This window comes from Clarias gariepinus, chromosome 24 (genome assembly GCF_024256425.1).
Source record: "Clarias gariepinus isolate MV-2021 ecotype Netherlands chromosome 24, CGAR_prim_01v2, whole genome shotgun sequence".
In the NCBI taxonomy this organism is placed as follows: Eukaryota; Metazoa; Chordata; class Actinopteri; order Siluriformes; family Clariidae; genus Clarias; species Clarias gariepinus.
Genome location: NC_071123.1, coordinates 1330001 through 1350625, shown reverse-complemented (window position 1 = coordinate 1350625; position 20625 = coordinate 1330001). Strand labels below are relative to the sequence as shown.

Sequence of the window (20625 nt, the reverse complement as noted above, 5' to 3'; positions counted from 1 at the left end):
CAAACTGCTAGCTAGGAATTAAACAAGCCCCGCCCCTTTCCTTTAAAAGGTCCACGCCGTGACTTCATCAAAGCCACGAAGCTTCACCAAGAACGGTCTGTTTTAAGGGTAAGAGTTTTTTTTATGCAAATTTTGGAGGATAATGACGACACGGCGGGTACCCTAAATCCGCGGTAACAACATTGCGCGTGATTATCGGCACGAGTCCGGTGGGACTGAGTGATATGACGCTGCGATATTGATATCGAGATAACACTTTTTATGGTAGGTTTTCCTTTAACACTCAGTTTGTATCATGAGACGATACCGTATTCTCGTCTTATCGCTCCGCCCCTGACGCTGAGGCAAAACCGCCAGCACGATCCGACCGCCGCAGCTTCGGGTTACGCCGAGTGTTAGAACCAGATTTCAGTTTGCACAAAAAATAATAAATGAATGAATGGAGGGAAAAAACTTAATAGTTTGTATCCGGTGCTGATCCCGAGCGTTCGGAGATGATTATCTTCCGCGGCTAATGATGGCGCTGCGATTAGCAGATGGCGTGCGGTTAAACGGGAGCGGTCTTCAGGTAAAGATGCTGGAGGAAGAGTGCGACAGTGGGAGGAGGGACACGACTGAGGGGCGGGAGAGGGAAGCTTCACCTTCGCACACACACACACACACACACACACACACACCAGCACACGGACAGCCATCTGTCAGCTTCACACACACACACACACACACACTGCCACTCAAGTACAATCTTCCTCCTGAAGCTGAGCGTCTTCCTCGAGATCAGTCCTGAGACTTGGGCTGGATTTCGGTGAGACGGACGCAGGCAGGTGGAGATGTTCCAGGTCACCACGCCTCCCGTAGGGCGCTACGCTAGAGCACGCGGGCGCGGTTAGCTCAGGCTTACCTCGCTGCGTTGTCCTACTGAGTTACTGGGATTAATAATAATAATAATAATAATAATAATAATATAAAGTGATGAACTCTTTAAAATAATCTTAATCTTTAAAAAAAAAAGTTATTTAATCTGGTTTTTAATCCTAATTTAATCTTGTACTCAATAAATATTAATGATGGTGAATGAAGGGAAAAGTCCAGATTTTTAAACAGACCTTCAGTTTAAAAAAACGGCCAAATTTATAAATAATAATAAAAAGAATAATACAAATTTCATAGTTTATAAACTAAAAGGGTCTGTGGAATTATTATTGTTATTATTATTTTGCAGTTAAAGTTAAAAATAAAATAAAAATCCCCAAATAAGTCATGTAATTTATTAATAATAATTTGAACGAAATAAAAAAAAAAGGGCTTCATACAAAAAAGTTATTTAATTTCATTCTTACTTTCATATAATAAAAGAAAGAAGATCTGCAAAAAGGCCAATTATTATTATTATTATTATTATTATTATAACATAATATTTAAATGGTTGGGTTTATAAACCTAATCTTTACTAAGAGGATCTACAGAATTATTATTATTATTATTATTATTATTAATAAAATAAACAGTTAACGAGTGCACTACATGCTGTCGCAGGTCTTTAAATGAACGAGTCTGAACGTCCAGGGCGTGGCTCGGGTTAAACCTCCAGATTCCAAACAAATAACCATTTATTAGTTTAGAGAGATGATTTTTTTTTTGTTCGAGTAGAAGAGGAGTGTGAAAGCATCACCCTTCGCTGCGGGTCGTTACAGTTTTGCGCGTTAATCCCGAGAGAGGATGTTTATTAGTATTAATCTCTGTCTCAGGTTTAAACCGCGGTGTGTTTCGCTCGACTTCCACGTGCCTGTTCCAGAACAACCCGAATCCTCTTATTAAACCGGGGGGAGAGAAAGAAAACGCCCGCGTCAGCATGCAGGAGTGTGTCTTGTGTGTATCAGTGAGTGGATTAAGTGTGTGTGTGTGTGTGTTAATTTCATACGCAAGCTCCTACTGCACTATTATCTGCTCTGATAAAGGAAGAATAATCTGCATCTGTACTTTATAAATATCTGTTCCTCTGTAAGTCCATCACTCTCTCTCTCTCTGTACACTCGATAAAGTGGAGAATAAAGATTTTTCTGCTTATAAACAACGTGTGTGTGTGTGTGTGTGTGTCTTTGGATTGGTCTCATTTACAGGACTGCGGACTGAAGTGTGTGTGATGTGAACGTGGATGAAGGTGGACGTGAATTGAAAATAATAATAACGTGTGAGGTGATGACGCCTCGATGCCGCCGCGACCTTCACCCTGTCTCATCTCTACGCTTACCGTCTCACGGTTGTACGCGCGTACGATCGGACGTTTACGTTACCATTCACGTTTCTTTCCAGGCTTGTTTTCGTCTGTTAGCGTAAAACTGTCTGTTGAATCTGGTGTGTGTTCGAGCTCGGGGACGCGGGAGCGGGCCGACAGCGCCGTCCTCCGAGTCCGTGAAGATGTCTGACTTCACGTATCCTCACGTGTCTCTCCGGTTTAGTAGCTAATAATCATTTTTCAGGATTTTTTTTCTTTTACTCAACAACATGATAAATACTGACAGTGTACGAGATTTATATGTTAAAAGTAGTATACATACATAAATATATTTATATATATCGTAAACCAATTCAAGGATCTGATCTTTTACTTTCTGTTTAGTTATATATTTTATAGAGTGTTTGTGTGTGTGTGTGTGTGTTTTATAGACACACACACACACTCCTGTAATAAAGGCGAGCTCTGATCTCTGGAAACGTGAAAGCGTGATCTCTTTCCGTCTAGCAAAACATCAAACCGTACCAACGCGCTATAATATTCCACATTATAAGTTATAAACTCGGCACTTCTCTACTCACAATGTACACTCACACACACACACACGCGCACACACACATCAAAAAACACACACGACACACGGTACGACACGACACACTTCCGCTACAGGAAACTAAAATTTCAACTCTTAAGTGCTGACGTTGTAAAGCAGATCGAAGTCACGTGACCAAAACACGAAGAAAACATTATTATTATTATCGTAAAAAAAAAAAAAAAACGTAATAAATAAATATATGTCAGATATTAATATTAATATTATAAACAGTAAACTGGGGCACTTTGGACAAAGAAAAAAAAAGACAAGAAAAGAAAAAAGATTTACAAAATACAAAAGCGGCGTTTGTCTTATTTTGGTGATTTCAGGGTTAAAGGAGGCCACACCCTTACTCACGGCGCTCGCGTCAGGCGTACAAGGCAGAAGACGGGGAATTATTGGTAATTATTGTTTTGTTTAAAAAAAAAAAAAAGATAAATATTTTTTTTACTTCTTTAAATCGGCGTGTTTGTGTTTATTTATTGCTGGTCATCAAAACTTTTAAACGTCACTTGGGATTGGTTTTTAGGCAGTGATTAGGTTTGATAGCGACTGAATACTGTACAGTTATTATGTTTATTATTATTATTATGATTATTAATATTATGATGATTGTTATTATAGCACATGGTGTTCTGGTGAGTCTTTGCGAGTTTTCATGCTTGGAGCTATACAAAGAGGCACTTTGTTATTAAAACGATTTTTTTTTCCACTTGCTTATTTGTATTGTATGTACAGCATTGATTGTGTGTTTGTGTGTGTGTGTGTGTGTGTGTGTGTGTGTGTGAGATTTCTGGTTGATTTTTGTTTGTTTAACCCGTTCAGACCCTGATGCTGGGAGGGTTTGAGGGTCTGTTTCATGCATCTGCGCTTCTCGCTATAACTGATACGAGAAGGACAGCAGGAACCTACAGAAGGAGGAGAAGAAGAAGAAGAAGTGAAAAGCTGATAAACGCGGAGGTCTGAAAGGGTTAAAGCGGAGTTCAAAGTGAAACTGCTGAGACACTTGCACATCTCGTCGGTGGGTCTGAATAACGTTGTCGGATTGTTTTTTTTCTTCGTGTGTATGGACAGATGAAATATACCAGCTTGTTATGATTATAAAAAAAAAAACTGAAGAAAAAGAGAAAAGTAACGGAAAGATATGATGTTTAAACCAGCGGATAAAGGCAGTGTGTGTGTGTGTGTGTGTGTGTAGAAGTTATATATCGTTTCTGTGCCCGAAAGAAAACAAACTACCAGCTACTATAGGAAGAAAATGTAAAAATGTAAAAGATCAAACACACACACACACACACACACACACACACACTGTACTGCATTACCAGATAAAAAAATAAAAAAAGATAAAATCCTCAACCTTTGAATATGAAAGATTTCCTAATGGTGAATAAAAACCTGTTTGTGTGTGTGCGTGTGTGTGTGTGTGTGTGTGTGTGTGTGTGGTCACTAACACGCGTGTACAGCGTCCTACAGAAACGAAAATCATGCAACAAGGTATGTGTAGATAATAATGAACATGTGATACCGAAAAACAACTGATTTACAAACAAATAAACAAACAAACGAACAAGCCGTCTGTCCGTTCGTTGTTTTTTTTTTTTTACATTATTATTATTTTTTTATGACAGGCGCGAGTCGTAGCGTGACGTTTGATTTGTTTTGCCGCGGCTAACAGATAACAGAAGCTCTCTTGTTCTGAGAATCGTTCGGACTAAGGGGGCGTGGCCTAGCGTGCAAAGGCGGAGCTGTTCGTCAGAAGCTTGGAAGCGATTCCTATAACGAGTGCGTGTGTGAGAAAGATGCTAACCTGCTAGCTTTCGAAAGCTTCCGTTATGTGTTAGCTACGTTAGCAAACGTCACACCGCGCTCAGGCTGAGAAGGACGGCGGTTCTGACTCCAGAGCGAAGAATCCAGAAGAAGAAGAAGAAGAAGAAAAAAAACCAAACACACCAGATGAAAAGATATATGTATGTATATTGTATATATATATTTTTTTTATTCCTTTTTTTTTTTAAAGTCCTTTTTTTGTTTTTTAAAATCCAAGAGCCTGAAGCGTCACACACTCGACACGGACGGCGAGAACGTCAGACGCTGATTGTAGATAAAAAATCGAAGCGGCGTGGTTATACAGAAGTGTACTGAGAAAAGCACGGAGATCAGAAGAGTGTGTGTGTGTGTGTGTGTGTGTGTGTGTGAATAATAGGCGTTCTTGTATTGCGAAAGCACCTTTACGCTGCGTAGTGCATTTTGGTTGTGTTAAACGTCGTTAAGGCTGGTTTTAAGGGCACAGACAGGATGGCCGACAAAATGCATTGATCGTCAAAAGGTGTGCGTGTGTGTTTTATTAGTAATTAATTTATATCAAAAATAAAAATGTGTGTACAGTCATCTAATAATCTGTGTCAAAGCGATGAACGAGTACACGGTCTGGCTGGAACTGAATCACAAAGTGACTCACGGAGCCTCAGAGTGATCCAGGCTTCTGATTGGCTCGAGCGGGTGAGAGTGTGTGAGCGAGTGTGAGTGAGCGAGTGTGTGTGCAGGCAGGAGTGATTAGCCGCGGTAGTGTCCCTGTGAGTCTGGCGCGCTCAGAGAGGCGAGAACACGCTCACACACCCGGGCATGTGCTGATGATCGGCTCTATACCATGACCCCGACGTCATCACACACACACACACACACACACACACACACACACAGCGCAGGTCATGGCGTCACAGGATTAGTAACGGATCGAACTGGTTTAACTCCATGGTGAGGAGATCTAACCTGCAGCGGGTCTGAGAACGTCACGACCGTGTGTGTGTGTGTGTGTGTGTGTTTCTGTTTGAGTCGCAACATTAACCTTTACTGATCAAGTGACCACACACACCGCCGCTGCTGTCAACATTTACACAATTAACAGCAAAAAAGCCAAAAGAGAAAAAACTTTGTGTTTTGGGAATAAAAAGTTGAATAAAAATTCTGTCCCCAAAAAATTTTTTGGGTGAAACATTTTTTTTGGGATAAATTACAATTTTAGCTTTATATTTGCTTAAATTTTGCCTAATTTTATAGCTGGATTTTATTTTGCTTATTTTAGTCTTTTATCCTAATATTTGAATATTTTCTTACAAAAATAAAAATGTTTTAACTATTTTTGCTGGATTTCACCTTCAATAAAACTGAATTCAAATATTGGCTGCGGGTGAATAAATCTAAAAAATAATAAATTAGGATAAAATTAAATTTTATTTTAATATTTGCTTAAATAAAAAAAAAAAATCTTGCCATAATTGTTGGGTGGAATTATTAAATTTTTTTTTTTTTTTTTACAATTTTAGCTTGATATTTGCTTAAATGCCCAAAATTCTGTAGTATTTTGCCTAATTTTAGCTTTATTATATTTGTTTAATTTTAGTGTAATATTTGCAGATAAAAATACAATTTTTCTAAAGTGTTAATTAAATTTTGCTGGATTTGACCTTTAAAATAATAACAATAGTAATTTACTTATTGTTTTGTTTAATTTTAGCTCAGTATTTGATGACTTTTGTAAAAAATCTTGTTAAAATTTTATCAATACTATAATTTCGCAATTTTTTTTACAACTTTCTTGTTCTAATATTTTTTCCTAATGTCACGTCCATGTTTGTCTCACCCACAGCGTGAAGGTTTTGTTTTAAACTTGGCTTAATTTTTGCTTCTGATGGTCTCGCGGCAGTGTGTGTGTGTGTGTGTGTGTGTGTGTGAGACACGAATCTTTATTTTTGAAATCGGATGAAACGCGTCATTTCTTGCCACAGAAGCAGCAGCTCCAGGTGTGACGACGGAATTACGGGTTTGTTCTACGGCTCCGCCCCCTTCGTGTCCGTTAGCTCTGGTAGCTGAGGGGGACGTGGGGCGGGACAAACACGTCTGATGTCCTTTCCCCTTCTGCGTCTCTGTCTCATGTCCTGTAATCTCACATCAGAGCTTCACTCCTTTAACAGAGCTGATAGGAAGGGGGGGGGGGGGGGGGGGGGGGGCGGAGCCAAGGAGCTGAATAAACGGGTGTAAGTGGAGGGCGACGTCCCCCCCCCCCCTCACCACACACACACACACACACACACACACACACCTCCTCCTCCCCCGCGCTCGATGTGTCTGGTTAAAGCACGCTGCGCTCGGGTCTGATGCAATCTCAGTGCAACAGGAAGTGACATCAATCTGAGCATCCTGAAGCGCGTGCACACACACACACACACACACACACAGCGCTGTGACTTCAAACCCATTAATACTGTATGATGATGACATTAGAATAAAACATCAGCACATGCCTGAGCGGCTCTCGCAGACCGAGAACAAAGCGCATCATCTCCTGCCTGTGTGTGTGTGTGTGTGTGTGTGAGTGTGTATGAGTTTGAGTGTGTGTGTGTGTCGGAGTGGTCCGAGGCCTGACGCTGCGCCACGCTCTGGGGGTGTGTGTTATTTATTTAATTTGCTGTGATTGTTCTTGTGAAGTTGTGAAACTGTGCTGGGGGATACGCTACACACACACACACACACACACACACACACACACACGCATGCAGTACCTGCACTGCACATTGCAAAGGAAGCCCTGCAGTTCAGGCATCTCTCGCTCTCTCTCACACACACACACACACACACACACACAACACACACAACACAATAAAAAGCTGCACAACAACAACACGATCGGCTTTTTATAGAAAACGAATTCTATGACACAACTCATGTTCTCTCTCACACACACACACACACACACACACACACACACATGATACACTTGTCTTGTTTATCTGATATTGTTTTTGTGTGTGTGTGTGTGTGTGTGTGTGTGCAAGAGAGAGAGAGAGAGAGTACGAGACTGCTGGTGGGCGATGCAGAGAGATTTTAAAACGAAATCACTCACACACTCACACACACACACACACACACACACACACACACACGAATGGTTCGGATTTAAATAGGAAGAAGAAACAAACAAAAACACAACCGGCAAAAAATAAACAGCACGAAAGTCAACACGAGCGAGCGAGCGCTAATAACGAAAACGGAAACATTTAATCATCATCATCATCATCATCATCACGTGTAAAAAAAAAAGAATAAAAGAAAGAAAGAAGGGAAAAGAGAAAGAAACAAAGCTCTACATGAACACAAAACACTTTCTCTCTCTCTCTCTCTCTCAGCGGTAACAGTAGTGCACTTATCGGTTTCTGCAGTGCAAAAACGAAGACGTGAGAAAAACAAAAAACACACGATGCAGTCCTTTTTCTCAAACAAAAACAAACAAACAAACAAACAAACAAACAAAAAGAGAAATAATTTTCTTTAAAACCGATCAAGCAGAAACACACACACACACACACACACACACACACAGTGAAACGATTCCATGTGAAGCACAGGTGCTTAGAAGTGTGCTCTCATTGTTGTTGTTGTTGTTGTTGTTTTTTAATAAACAAATTATATCTCAAATGAAATTTCTCTCTTATTACGATTGCTTTTTATTTCATGACGTAAAAAAAGAAAAAGAAAAAAAAAAGTAGCGTGCAGGCGAGGACAGAGCGGAAGGTGGCGCTGAAACCATCGTCTCACACACACACACACACACACACACACAAACAACACGTTGATCTAGTGACTCAAACTGGCAACCTTCTGCAATGCATTATGGGACACGGGAAATGTTGGGCGCACGCTGTAGTGAACGGGGCGAGACTCTGGACACGCCCCCGCCCCACCCCCCCTCTCTAGATAGACGGGGTTCAGGGTTCTGAGAGTAGTGCACTAGACCGAGGACAGTGTGTGTGTGTGTCCGTGTCTTTTATTCTTTCAGTGTCACTACGTAGGGCACTTGATTGTTTCAGTCTTTCAAATAACAATAATAATAATAATAATAAAAGATCAGGGTGCATTGTGGGTACTCACACCTGCTGCAGTGCATCGTGGGAAGTTAAATAGCGCGCAGGACGGTTGAGGGGTCTAGGACGAGGGGCGTCCTAAACCCCTCGGAGAGCTTTAGGGAGGAAGAAGTGTTTCGTTTTTTCAGTCTTTTACGAATACCCCAGTGCATTATGGGTAATGAGCACCAGCCAGGTTTGACGCTGACGTGGGAATTTTTACGAGTGCACGATGATTGATGTTTATAATGGACACACACAGGGTGTGAGGGGTTTTTGAGAAACTCTGTAGAATCTGCTTTAAGGCCACTAGATGTTTTAGGGTTTAGTGATGAACAGGAGTGCATCGGAATCAGGAACCAGGAATGCAGGTTTGTGTTCTAACACCTCGCAGCAGTGCATTGTGGGAAGATTCGGACACCCCCCTCTCTCTCTCTCTCTCTCTGGTTTACTCTTCCTAGTTTTTTCACTCAATAGGCTGTAGGGATGAAAAGTAGTGCACTTCAGGTCAGGAGTGAATGTTACTACGGTGATGATCTGAGCTCTGAACGTGCCTGTCACACCATTTCATTCTTTCAGTCCAGAGAGCCGGGGTGCGTTTGAGCCACTAGACGTGTAGGGCTTAGGGATCAGAAGTAGTGCACTTCAGTCAGAAATGGATCGAAAAAAACAAAAAAAAAACTGAACGAACAAATGAAAAGGATCTGATTATAATTTTTTTTTTTTCGTTTTGGTTCCCCTACAAAACAATGCATGATGCATTATGGGTAAACTCTATCCTGCTGCAGTGCATCATGGGATTTCATGAGTCAAAAATGTTTTAGAAAATGCTTTTTCTTTTTTTTTTTTCCCTTAAAAGAGTAAGTGCACTAGAAGATAGTGAACAGGGTGTGTGTGTATGTGTGTGTGTGTTTTGTTGTTTTTGTTTTGTTTTCCCCGACTAGCCCTCTCTCTCTCTCCCTCCCTCTTTCTTTTTTCCCTCCTTTCGGACTGTTTGTGCTTCCTGTTGGCCGAAAAAAAAGAAAAAAAGAAAAAATAAATGGAAAAAAAAGAAACGATAAATCTCACGCCGGGGCCGTTTGAGCCACTAGATGGGGCTTAGGGATCAGGAGTAGTGCACTTCAGGCGCCCCACCCGGGCCAAAGAGCTGAGTCACGGCGGACGTCGTCGCTAACAGGAAGCAGCTTCGTCTTTTTTTTAAAAAAGAAAATGTTTTTCCTTTGAAACTCCTTTTCCTTTTTTTTTTTTTTTTTTAAACGTTTCTTTATTTTGGGATTTTGGGTTATTTGTGTCCGGGTCGCTGAGCGGCTCGGCGTCGGCAGCTGGTGGAGTAGTGCGAATAGTGAGAACAGCTTCAGCACACCGCGTCGGGGTGTAACAGTCTGAACGCCGGAGTGTGTGTGTGTGTGCGGAGCAGCCGCTAACGCCGCGCCACGCCAGCCTTTACATTTCCGTTCGTTTGTTTTTATCAATCGTGGAACGATGGGAAAGATACAAATTGTGAATTTTTTAAAAAATTATAATAATAATAATAATAATAAATTCATTAAAAAGAGAGAAGAAAAAAAAAAGAAAGAAAAAAAGAACCCTGTGTTGTTCCTGGGCTTCTTTTCTTTCGTATCCGGTTTTATTTTTTCGTCACTTTTAGGAAGAGATCAAATAACAGTCTTTTTTATTATTTTTTTCCAGTGGCAGTGTTCGCAAAAAAGTGAATTGTCAAAGCTCAAATACTGACGAAGAAAATTTAAAGCCCGAACCCCTCGCGCTGTAAACTCGACTCCAGACGTCTACAGGGAATCATGGGAAAGAGGCGGGGTTAGAAGGAGAGGGAGAGAGGTTGAGGGAAGGGTTATGTGTGTGTGTGTGTGTGTGTGTGTGTGTGTGTGGGGTGTGTGTGTATAAATACGAATAAAAAAGTGAGAAACAAAATAGAATCACCGTAAAGTGTGTTTAAGGTTCTTTTCCTCACGATGACGCGCGCGGACCTGGGTAGCGTGAAGCTGAATCGATTTTTTAATAAATAAATCCGGTGTGGAATCGGATCTGATCTAAAGAAGGCAAACGTGTGACCGTCTTCACTTCCTCGTCCAATCTAAAGTCTGATAATCCGCTTCTTCTTGTTGGTTTTTTTTCTTGTTTTTTGTTTTTTCTTAAAGGTTTACCACAGTAATCAGGACGCCGGCGGCGGCATCCAGTACGGTCTACATGGGAAAACGCTTAGAAATTTCACGGTTTTGCACACGCGCGCACACACACACACACACACACACGCACGCACGCACGCACACACGGCCACGTATGTAAGTACGCACACACGCATACGGTACGATACGATACGACTCACTCTACGGTATGTAAGTGTATAAGTAGTCTGTGTGTGTGTGTGTGTGTGTGTATATATATGTATATATATGTTTATATATATATATGCGCATATATACATGTGTGTGTGTGGTGTGTGTATCTTTCGCAGGCCTTTCGGTAGTGTTCAACACATAAATCAGTAAGGAAATCATACATTTAGAGGCCAGTAGTTTGGATCCAGCCAGTGGATCATTCTCCAACTACACAGCCTTAAGGCCACCATCTATGGTTTTTTAATTCTTTAAGAATAACGACAAAAAACGACCAAAAAAAAAAAAGAAAAAAAAAACAATTTTTGTTTTCTGGGAAAACTCAACTCAATGTGCCAGTGTCTATACTCATTACTCTTCATGCCCCAAATTTTTAGGGAAAAACAAACAAACAAACGAACAAACAAACGAACCAACCAACCAACCAAAAAAAAAAAAAAAAAATTCTAGTGCCATTATTTTTCTTTTCATTCTTTTTTTTTGTTGTTGTTGTTTAAAAAGTTTTTAAAAACTTTTGACGATATATATTTTGATTTTTTTTCCGTACTTATCCGTCGGAGACGTGCTTGCGCATGTGGTCGTTGAAGTGCTCGATTTGGTCGAACTTCACCGGGCACACCGAGCACATGTAGGTCGTCGCTTCCTGGCAGCTCGCCTCGGAGGCCACGCCCACTCCGGTTCCGCTGACGCCTCCCCCGGCTCCGCCTCCTCCCACCGGCATGGCCAGAGCCACAACTCCGGGACCGGGTTCGGGGACGGCCATCTGCACCGGGATGGACGCGGGGCCTGGCGGGTTGGCGCCGGAGACCCCGGTGACGACCCCGGTGACGACCCCGGTGACGGCGGTGACCCCGGTGGCGGTGCTGTGCAGCGCCATGTGCCTCTCCAGCAGGGTCTTGTGGGAGAACTTCTTCTTGCAGATGTAGCACTCGTAGGACTTCTCGCCGCGGTGCAGGCGCATGTGCACGTTGAGCGAGCTCTTCTGCGTGAAGCGCTTGTTGCAGATGCTGCACTGGTAGGCGCGCACGCCCGTGTGGGTCACCATGTGCTTGATCAGGTAATCCTTCAGGGAGAACGAGCGCCAGCAGATGCTGCACTGGTGCGGCTTTTCACCTGCGCGGGGACACAAAGACGCAGCGATCGTTACAAGCACGAAATAAAACACGCCACACAATAACAATACGCTAACAATACGAGGTCCGCGATGCTAACTAATATTCATGAGCACAGGAAGTGACATCGCTGTTCCTAGATCATCACACATTTTTTTCAGGAAAGGTCTGTTTAAGAGGAGGGATAAAGAACTTCTCTTTGCTTCATCATTAAGGCTGTGAAGCTTCAAGAAGAACAGCTGTTTGAGCAGATGCTGGTGCAGGTGGGCGTGGCCAAAGGAGCAAGCGCCGAGGAAACGCATGCACAGGTGACGGCGTCCCTCCTGCTGTGACGCAGTTGGTTAATAGCGATGTTTCAGTGCGAGTAGATGTTATTCTTACGGATGTCTCATTAACAGTACAGTAATGATACCTGACTCAACACCATCAGGAGTAAAAAGCTCTGTTCTTCTGTTAAACCGCATGCGTCTTGTAATTCGTTTCCGCACCGTGCTAACGTTTGATTAGCGTCCGCCCAATCACGGGCTTTCACCGTTACTCTGATCTCATATCACCCCACACACACACACACACACACACCTCATTCGTTCACGATGACGAGTCCGAGGTCAAAGTCTGATAAAGTGTTATATAAGACCCAAATAACATTCCAAGGCCGGACACGGGGGAGAGTCGCTTTCACTTTAGTGCTGCGTGACCGAAAAACCCGAGACGCTGGCGAGTCGATCAGCAACACCAACTCACCAACACCGGTTCATTACTGACACTTTTATTAGAGAAAACGATTCAGCGATGTATCACCATTCTTTTGTGTCATGACACCGACAAGTTTAATATTTTTTTCTATAAATATATATATATTTTTTTACATTTGTTTGCGTTTGAAGTGGGAAAACCTCGCAGTTCCACTATAAACCTACAGGTGGTGCTATCTAAACAATTTGTTCATGTTTATAAAATGGTGACACTAACAGGACACCGGTATGTATGTACGCAGATATCGTGATCATTTGGTACCGTGTGATCCCTGGTGATTCCCGTCTCTAACTTTGGAGTTTAAAGTGCTTTAGTTCAACAGCGAACAAGATCAGTCAACGTTGTCTTAAATCTTTAGTAAAGCTGTGCATGTATGATTTTACTGAGCTGAACATCTGAGTTACAAAAGGTTCTGACTGATGACTCTGTAAATGACAAAAGTGCATTCGCGTTGCTTTTATGCAAAAAAAAAAAAAAAACCCTCTGAAAAAAAAAGCCGAAACTCTTAGTGAACGGAAAACATCAAAAACCAGACCGAAAGGTGAATGAATGACGCACGCTAACGCAAAGTCGATTTTCCTGGGAAAGCTTTATAAAAGACTTTGGCCTCTCGAACCTGTTTTTCCAGATGATTAATGAAGAACGAATAAAATAGATTTACTGTCTTTATCTGTCAGTCACGATGATCTTATCGTGAAACGACGCTCCGACTTCCGTTCCGCTTTCATTTTTTTCCGCCGTGTCTGAGGTCTGGGGTTTTCCCTGCGAGTATGAATGACGGCGGTATTTATCTTTTAAGTAGCGCAACTCGGCTACTGCGTTACAGGGCGCCATTACTTCCGTGCGGGTTTCGCACGTTTCGGGCGTGATGTACAAGATGGTCGCAGTAACCCCGTGGAGGGTTTGGGCGAGCGAGTCGCTCCTGGAAGAGACGCGCGGTTTATCAGGCGTATTTAAGAGACGACGTATTTTACGAGTTCTGGAGGTTGGTGTAAATCCTGGCGTGCGTTCGGGCTCGGGGTGTGCGCGGCGGCGTAAGTAATGGCGCTCGTCTTCGCCGGGTTTGTCTGAAGTTTTCTTGGCAGGCTTCAGGGAGGGTTTTGAAGTTCTCTGGCACAAACTCAGTCGTGTCTGCTAATCATATTTATCCGCCGCGACGAGAAGGTGTGTGATCCGCCGACGCCTTAATGACTATTAATTACGGATAATGGAGCGCCGAGAAGTGTTAATTCTTGTGTTTTTGTCCCTAAATAGAGTTTAATTAAGAGCGTGGTGGTGTAAAGGAGCTGACCCGGTGTGACTCCAGAGACATCGGTGAGCTTCTGCGGCTCGCGCTGCCACGGACCATTCCCTATCTGATGAGCCGCACTGCGTGTGTGTGTGTGTGTGTGTGCGCGCGTTCGCCTTGGCACTGTCTAAATGTCCTCACAATCAGCGAAAAACAGGAAAAATTCGGATATTACAGAAACATTTTGATGGTCTGTTGGCGCTAACGCAGTAACACACACAATGTGATGTTTGACTGCTAAACACTCGCAGCATTCAGTGGCTAGCTAGCGTTCGGAAACTGCTCCGCTCTCTCACACACACACCACAATGTGCACGGTCTTACCTCTTAAAAAACCTCACAGCGGCATGTTTTTGCAACAAGTGTGCGTGCTCTCGCTACAGCTACCTTCACTCTCGCAGCTCTCGCAACATGTCTAACGTTAGCGGCTAAACCACGTGATTGAAAACTGTCGTTCGGTTTGGCGTCTCCACTCCTGTAATTAAAAAGCCCGCGGTGAACAAACTGTCCAGAAATCTCTCAATGTTTTAAACATACCCTAGCTTTAGTTGCCTTTTCTTATTTATAATATATATTATTATCGACAGATTCTTAAATATTAATACGCTGGAAACATCCAGTGAGAGGAAGAAAAACACGCTAGCCAGCTAACGCGGCTCAGATTCAAACTGTCGGGTTTATTTACGCGTTATACCGTCGAGTTTAAATCGTGTGTTTATTTGGTCATTTTAAATGGATACCGTTTTTTTTTGCTTGGTAGCGAGGTAGCTGATGAGCCGCACTAAAGTAGCGAAGTGTGCCTTCTGGGGTGCTTTGTGGGCGTGGCTAAATGTGAAAGTGCTCAGGAATCTACGTCCGATTCGTGTTTACAAACATGACTCCGAGGTTTCCGGCTTTTTCCAGAATAGTGTCGAGTAAATGTCTGAGAATCTGCCAGAGTTTATGAATTCATGTAGTCTGTAATTAAACAGGAGCCAATCAGGATTTTAGAGTTATATGGTTTAAATGATAATAAATATAACGAAAAGCATTCTGGGTTTGTGGCTCAGACTTGCCCGTCCATTCCAGATTCAAATGAGACACTCAATTACCGAATTTAAATCGCTGGTATTTTAATAGTAAATGTTCCGTTCTTGGCGTGTCCCCCCCCCTACACCCCCCTCCCCCCTCCCGAATTCGCCTAGAATTCCTTTGCGTATGCAAACAAGGAACGTCGCGACAGCCTTCACGTCGCAGGAAAAGCCCCACAGATCTGTCAGCGATTACCATCTGTACGGAGTGCGCGCGGCTCTAATGAAGCCCGGCGTACGCGCTTCCAGCCCAAAGCGCTGTCACCTCGACGTGCCGGCGTCTGAACGGGGGGAGGAAAGAAAGACGGCTGCGTTTTAGCATTTTTTAATTGCGTTCTGTTTTTGTGTAATGAGTTTGCTCAAAGCCTAATTTGGAGGGTGAGGACGGAGCTGTCCCACAGAAACGCTCGTCTCTCCTGAGATCCAAAACACACACCGCGTGATGAGCGGATCGCCTCGTCTGTAATGTAGCGGCTTATCGCTGACGAGTGACGCCTCGCATGCGCGCGCGTGTGTGCAAGCGTCTGTGTGTGTCACTATCTGAACTGTCCTCGAGTCCACTCTTAACAAGCAATAAACTCCAACAAACTGTCAGGTCTAAACTTCTCTAACCGTACACCATCTTTACTCCCAAATTCTGCAAAAGATCAAGTTCTGGTGTCTTCTGTTAAAAGAAACGGGATGTAACGGAGGGAACCGGGGCATGAATGAAATGCATACGTTTAGTAGTGAGGATAAGTGGGCAGGCCTTACCTGTGTGCACGAACATGTGTTTGACGTAGTTCTGTTTGGCAGTGAAGGTTTTGCAGCACAGGGTGCAGGCGTACGGTTTCTTCTCGCCCTGCTGCACCACTCCGGTGGCGGCGGGCTGCTGCTGCTGCTGTGCGCCGGCGGTTGGCACTCCGCTCAGGCCGCTGGGGAAAGGCGTCATGCTGTGGGGAGGCACGGCCACGAACTGGGGCTGCTGGGAGCTGACGGTCTGCGGCAGGCTGAACAGGAACGGCTTGTTCTCCTTGGCTGTGGGCTGCGGGGCGAACAGCGTGGGCAGGTACGAGTTGGTGCCGCTGGTTAGCGTCAGCGGCATGCGCAGGTTGGCGGCGATGGTGTCGCACGGGCGGATGTAAAGCTGCCCGCCGGGCACCGAACTGGGCATGACGGGGTTGGAAAGTGGCGCCTGGTCCATCACGATGTCCCTCCCATCCGCGCTGTTGTTGTCTTCGCCCATCTCCTGGCTCTGCTCCGGGGACGAGTCGGTGACGTCGATGTGCACCGGCGTGCCGACCTCGGCCTCGCCCTCGCGCCCGAACCCGGGCATGAAGTGCTGCTCCGACGGGTCGTTCTCTGTGCCGACAGAAGAGCTGACGCCCGAGTCGAAGCTCTCTCCTTTGGGTTCCCCGTTCGCATCCTCCACGTCCAATCCGTAGCAGCCGTACGTCTCTTCGGTCGTCCTCTCCTGCTTGATGCGTACGTCGTTTTCGGCCGTGTGCAGCCGGACCGGGCGTGGCTGCTTGCGGCAGTGCGTGGTCTCCGTCGAACCCAGGAAGCGCTCGGCCTGCTGCTGGCGCTCGTGCAGCCGGCTCACCCACAGCGCCGGGTCCTGCACGCCGTCTTTCTGCTGCAGGGGGTCGAAGCCGCCGGGGATGGAAACGCTGGTGTAGTGCTGGCGATCGCTCCGCGAGCCGTTCTGCAGCTCCAGTCCGGGGTAGACGGACGAGTAGGCGCGCTCGAGGCCTTGCTCGACGTCGCTCCCGGGGCCCGAGGTTCCCGAGTCGGGCGTGCCGCGTGGCGTGTCCGGGCCCGAGGCGTGCGAGACGATGCGCGTGCACTCATCGATGACGGTCTTAATCTGCAGGATGCTGGCGGCCGTGAGTATCTGCAGCGCCTCCGAGTGGGCCACGCGCAGCGCGCCGCTGTACATGAAGTCGATGAGCTTCTGCACCGACTGCACGGAGACCACCGCCGGCACCTCGATGTCGCTGTAGCCCAGCAGCAGCTTGTCCTGGAAGAAGGGGCTGGCAGCGGCGAGCACGCAGCGGTGGGCACGCAGCATGCTGCCGTGGATGCGCACCGTCACGTCGCAGAAGTGCCCACGGTTGCGCTGCTCGTTCAGGGTCTCCAGTACCGAGCTGCTGAAGTTGTGTAGGTTGATGTTGTGGACGCGCTCAGTCATCCCCTTTGCGGCTGATGGCGGCAACCTTGAAGGCAAACACACACACACACAGAAAGAGAAAGACGCACATGAGCACAGGCATGAAAAAGAGCAGCTCGGTATAATGTATTGGCGCCCCTCTACACTGTACAGAACAACAGACGGCAATGCACTTGTGACTTCAATAATAATAATAACAATAATAATAATAATATTAATATTTCCGCATCCCAAAAAGAAAAGAAACAACACCCTGTTCTCGACTAGCTGCTGCTCCCCTGTCGTGCTCAGCATCGTAAATAAATAATGACTAAAGGCTTAAAACATTTAGACTTGTCCTACCCTGGCTTGCCGTGGAGCGGTTCTGCAGACAGGGGGTGCTGGTGAGCTGCTCGTGAATGAGTATGGAGTTTGAATTTATGGCAGAGACATGTGTTTCCATTCTGCATCGAACATGAATTTAAACCAAAAATAAACCAGCTGCGATTTAAACCAGCTGGATAAAAAAAAAAAAAAAAAAAAAAAACTTCCCCACCCTCACCCTCACCCTCACCGACCCCGTACATTCGAGGACATCCGGGAGACGCTAAACACGCACCGGGACGAGGAGGTGGATGTAGTCGTCTTTTATTCTCGAGGAAAAAAAAAACTGCACATGTCTGAAAAAGTGATGAGGACTGCTATGTCTGTTTTTTTTCTTCTTTTCCAAACTAAATTTCGACGAAGCATTATAAGTTGTACGGTACAGTTTGTGGCCTCAGCATTTTTTTTGGCTTTTCTTGCAATGTGCTGGATTAAAAAAAAAAAAAAGATAAAAAACACATGGCACAACAAAAACCGCAGACTCGTTTTCATTTGTATGTTAAGCGCACTTACAGGTGCTTACAGGCAAAAAAACAACAACAACAAAAAAACAAAACCCGCAGTGTCCGATCGGAATCTAAAATCTGCTCGTCTTTAACCCTGTGTGTGTGTGTGTGTGTGTGTCTGGCTCGCTCGGGACGGCTCTGTAACTCCTAAAGTCTGATCTGTTCTTCGATATCGTGCACGTCTCCAGCGTGACAGTGATATAAAGCACGATGCTGAGAGAGGCTGCAGAGACACGGACACACAAAAGCTCCTTCTCAGTTCTCAGGCGAGAGAGGAAATCTGAAAGCGAAATAAATGATTTATTTAAAAAAGAAAAAAAAAAAAACCCAGTTCAGCTCTATGAGAGAAATAATAACCTAACGTTCCACCTTGACCCCCGTTATCTCAGAGTTACATCTCGTCTCATTTAGTTTCTCAATTAAAACAGAAAAAAACACATTTTCTTTTCTGAGATACACATGAGAAAGGTGTCGCTTCATCTTATACACTACACAAACGGAAAGAATCGATATATATATATATGATTATCATGATCATTAAATTAACAGAACATCTGGATTCTTAAAGGGAATCGTTACTGATGATGAGACACGGATTCATCACTGAAAAAGGTCCACCAGTCGACAGCGCTCGTTACAGTCAGACGCTGATTGAGGAACTGAAGTCCGGCTGTCCCACACCGTCCAGGTGTTACAGCGTCCTCGCTAGGAGTCCTGATCCGACTCCCACCTGTCCGGTCCCCTGAACGCGGGCGGCCCTACCAGGGCCGAGACTCTGATGAAGGAGTTAAGACGGCGGTGTGTCCGTAACTCGCAGCTCGGCCCAAAACCTTCTCTGATTAACGACGGGACGCGGAGGCTCGTTAGCAGACGGACAAAGTGTATTGAAAAGCGAGAAGCAAAAATATATATAACGTGTAGATGTGTGTGTGGCTTTTATTTATTAAACATTCATGGAAGGAGTCTCCAGTGTGAGAGGGGGAGTTTATGCCTCTTTTGTAACGTGATTACACTCTGATAGAGAGAGAGAGAGAGAGAGAGAGAAAGAGGGATAAAAGCGCGGCTGGTGAAGGACCTGGTGTTTATAGCTACAGGAGTTCGTTTTGAAATATTAAATATAACTAGAAAAAAATAAATTGTGCTGTTATAATCAATAATCCAAAAAATTTATCACAAGATCCATATGTATGAATATGTGTGTGTGTGTGTGTGTGTATGACCTCGACGCGGCAACTGTACAAAGAACCAGTCTGTCATTTAATCCAAAACTAAAAGCGCTCCTCTTTAATAATAAAATCATAAAGCCTGACTTCACATCGTCCATCTCGTAGCTCGTAGCCGCGCGTATGTGTGTGTGTGTGTGTGTGTGTGCGCGTTCTGTACGCTTACACAACAGCAGCTCGCAAACACAACACCAATCAGCCTGGGGAATTTGACTAAACCCTTTTTTCTTTTTTTTCATTCCTCTACTTTTTGTTGTTGTTGTTGTGTAGTCCATCTGCTCGTTATTAAGTTGCGAGACCTCGCTCGTTATCGGTGAATAAAGCGGTGGCGTGGGCTTTTACGGACGCTCCTCGCAACCCCTACAGAGGAGGGACCTCCGGAGTCCTCGCTAGTCACGATCGCTTCATGAAACTTCACAAAGTGTTGTCCTGCGCTGACGCCGCGCTAATTAACCGATTCGTTGGATCGCGGAAAATAAATAAATAAATAAAAGCGAGCTGCAGGACCAGGTTGCAGCCCCTGGCTCACACTTCTAGGAGATATTGGGAATTTTAAAAAAATTTAATAAAAAACACGACTGATTAACGATGTACTTGAAGAAGTCGTGTGTGTGTGTGTGTGTGTGTGTGTGTGAGTGTGTTTTTACTACCGAGAGTAATTTTATTCCTCGCAGCTCCGAATACAGGAAGCCACGTGAACTCAGTGTGAGGTGAATTAGATTTTTATGTGTGATATCTTGTGGATGTGTGTGTGAGAGAGAGAGACGTTGTGTATGTTTAAAGCAAATCTCCTCAATCTAAACTCGACCCTTAAACCCAAATCCGCGCGGCTCTGTGACGACGGCTATTGTTCAGCTCGCTGTGTAAATACACCACAAGTGAATAAAAAAATTCACCCAAGCTCTTCCTCTTATAAGGACAAGCCTGTACAGGTGAATAAAGCCATACACACACACACACACACACACACACACACACACGTTTGATCGGCACCACTTCCCAATACTTGAATCCTTACTCAGATAAAAGAATGCCCACAATAGAGTTCCCGCTCGCCAGGCCTGAAGGAACAC

The 20625-nt window shown here is 44.5% G+C and overlaps 1 protein-coding gene across 4 annotated transcripts in view; it reads right to left on the bottom strand.

Annotated features, from left to right (window-relative positions):
• Window positions 1-8438: 8438 nt before the first annotated feature.
• zbtb20 (zinc finger and BTB domain containing 20) overlaps window positions 8439-20625 on the bottom strand; it is a 72451-nt gene continuing 60264 nt past the window's right edge. For all 4 annotated transcript variants that reach the window (XM_053485900.1, XM_053485901.1, XM_053485904.1 and 1 more), the window contains 2 exons: window positions 16065-17506; window positions 8439-12198 (listed from right to left, as the gene is read on the bottom strand). In XM_053485900.1, the coding sequence (XP_053341875.1) occupies window positions 11633-12198; window positions 16065-17481 (1983 nt within the window). In that variant the 5' untranslated portion in view covers window positions 17482-17506 and the 3' untranslated portion in view covers window positions 8439-11632. The remainder of the gene's footprint in view (window positions 12199-16064; window positions 17507-20625) is intronic.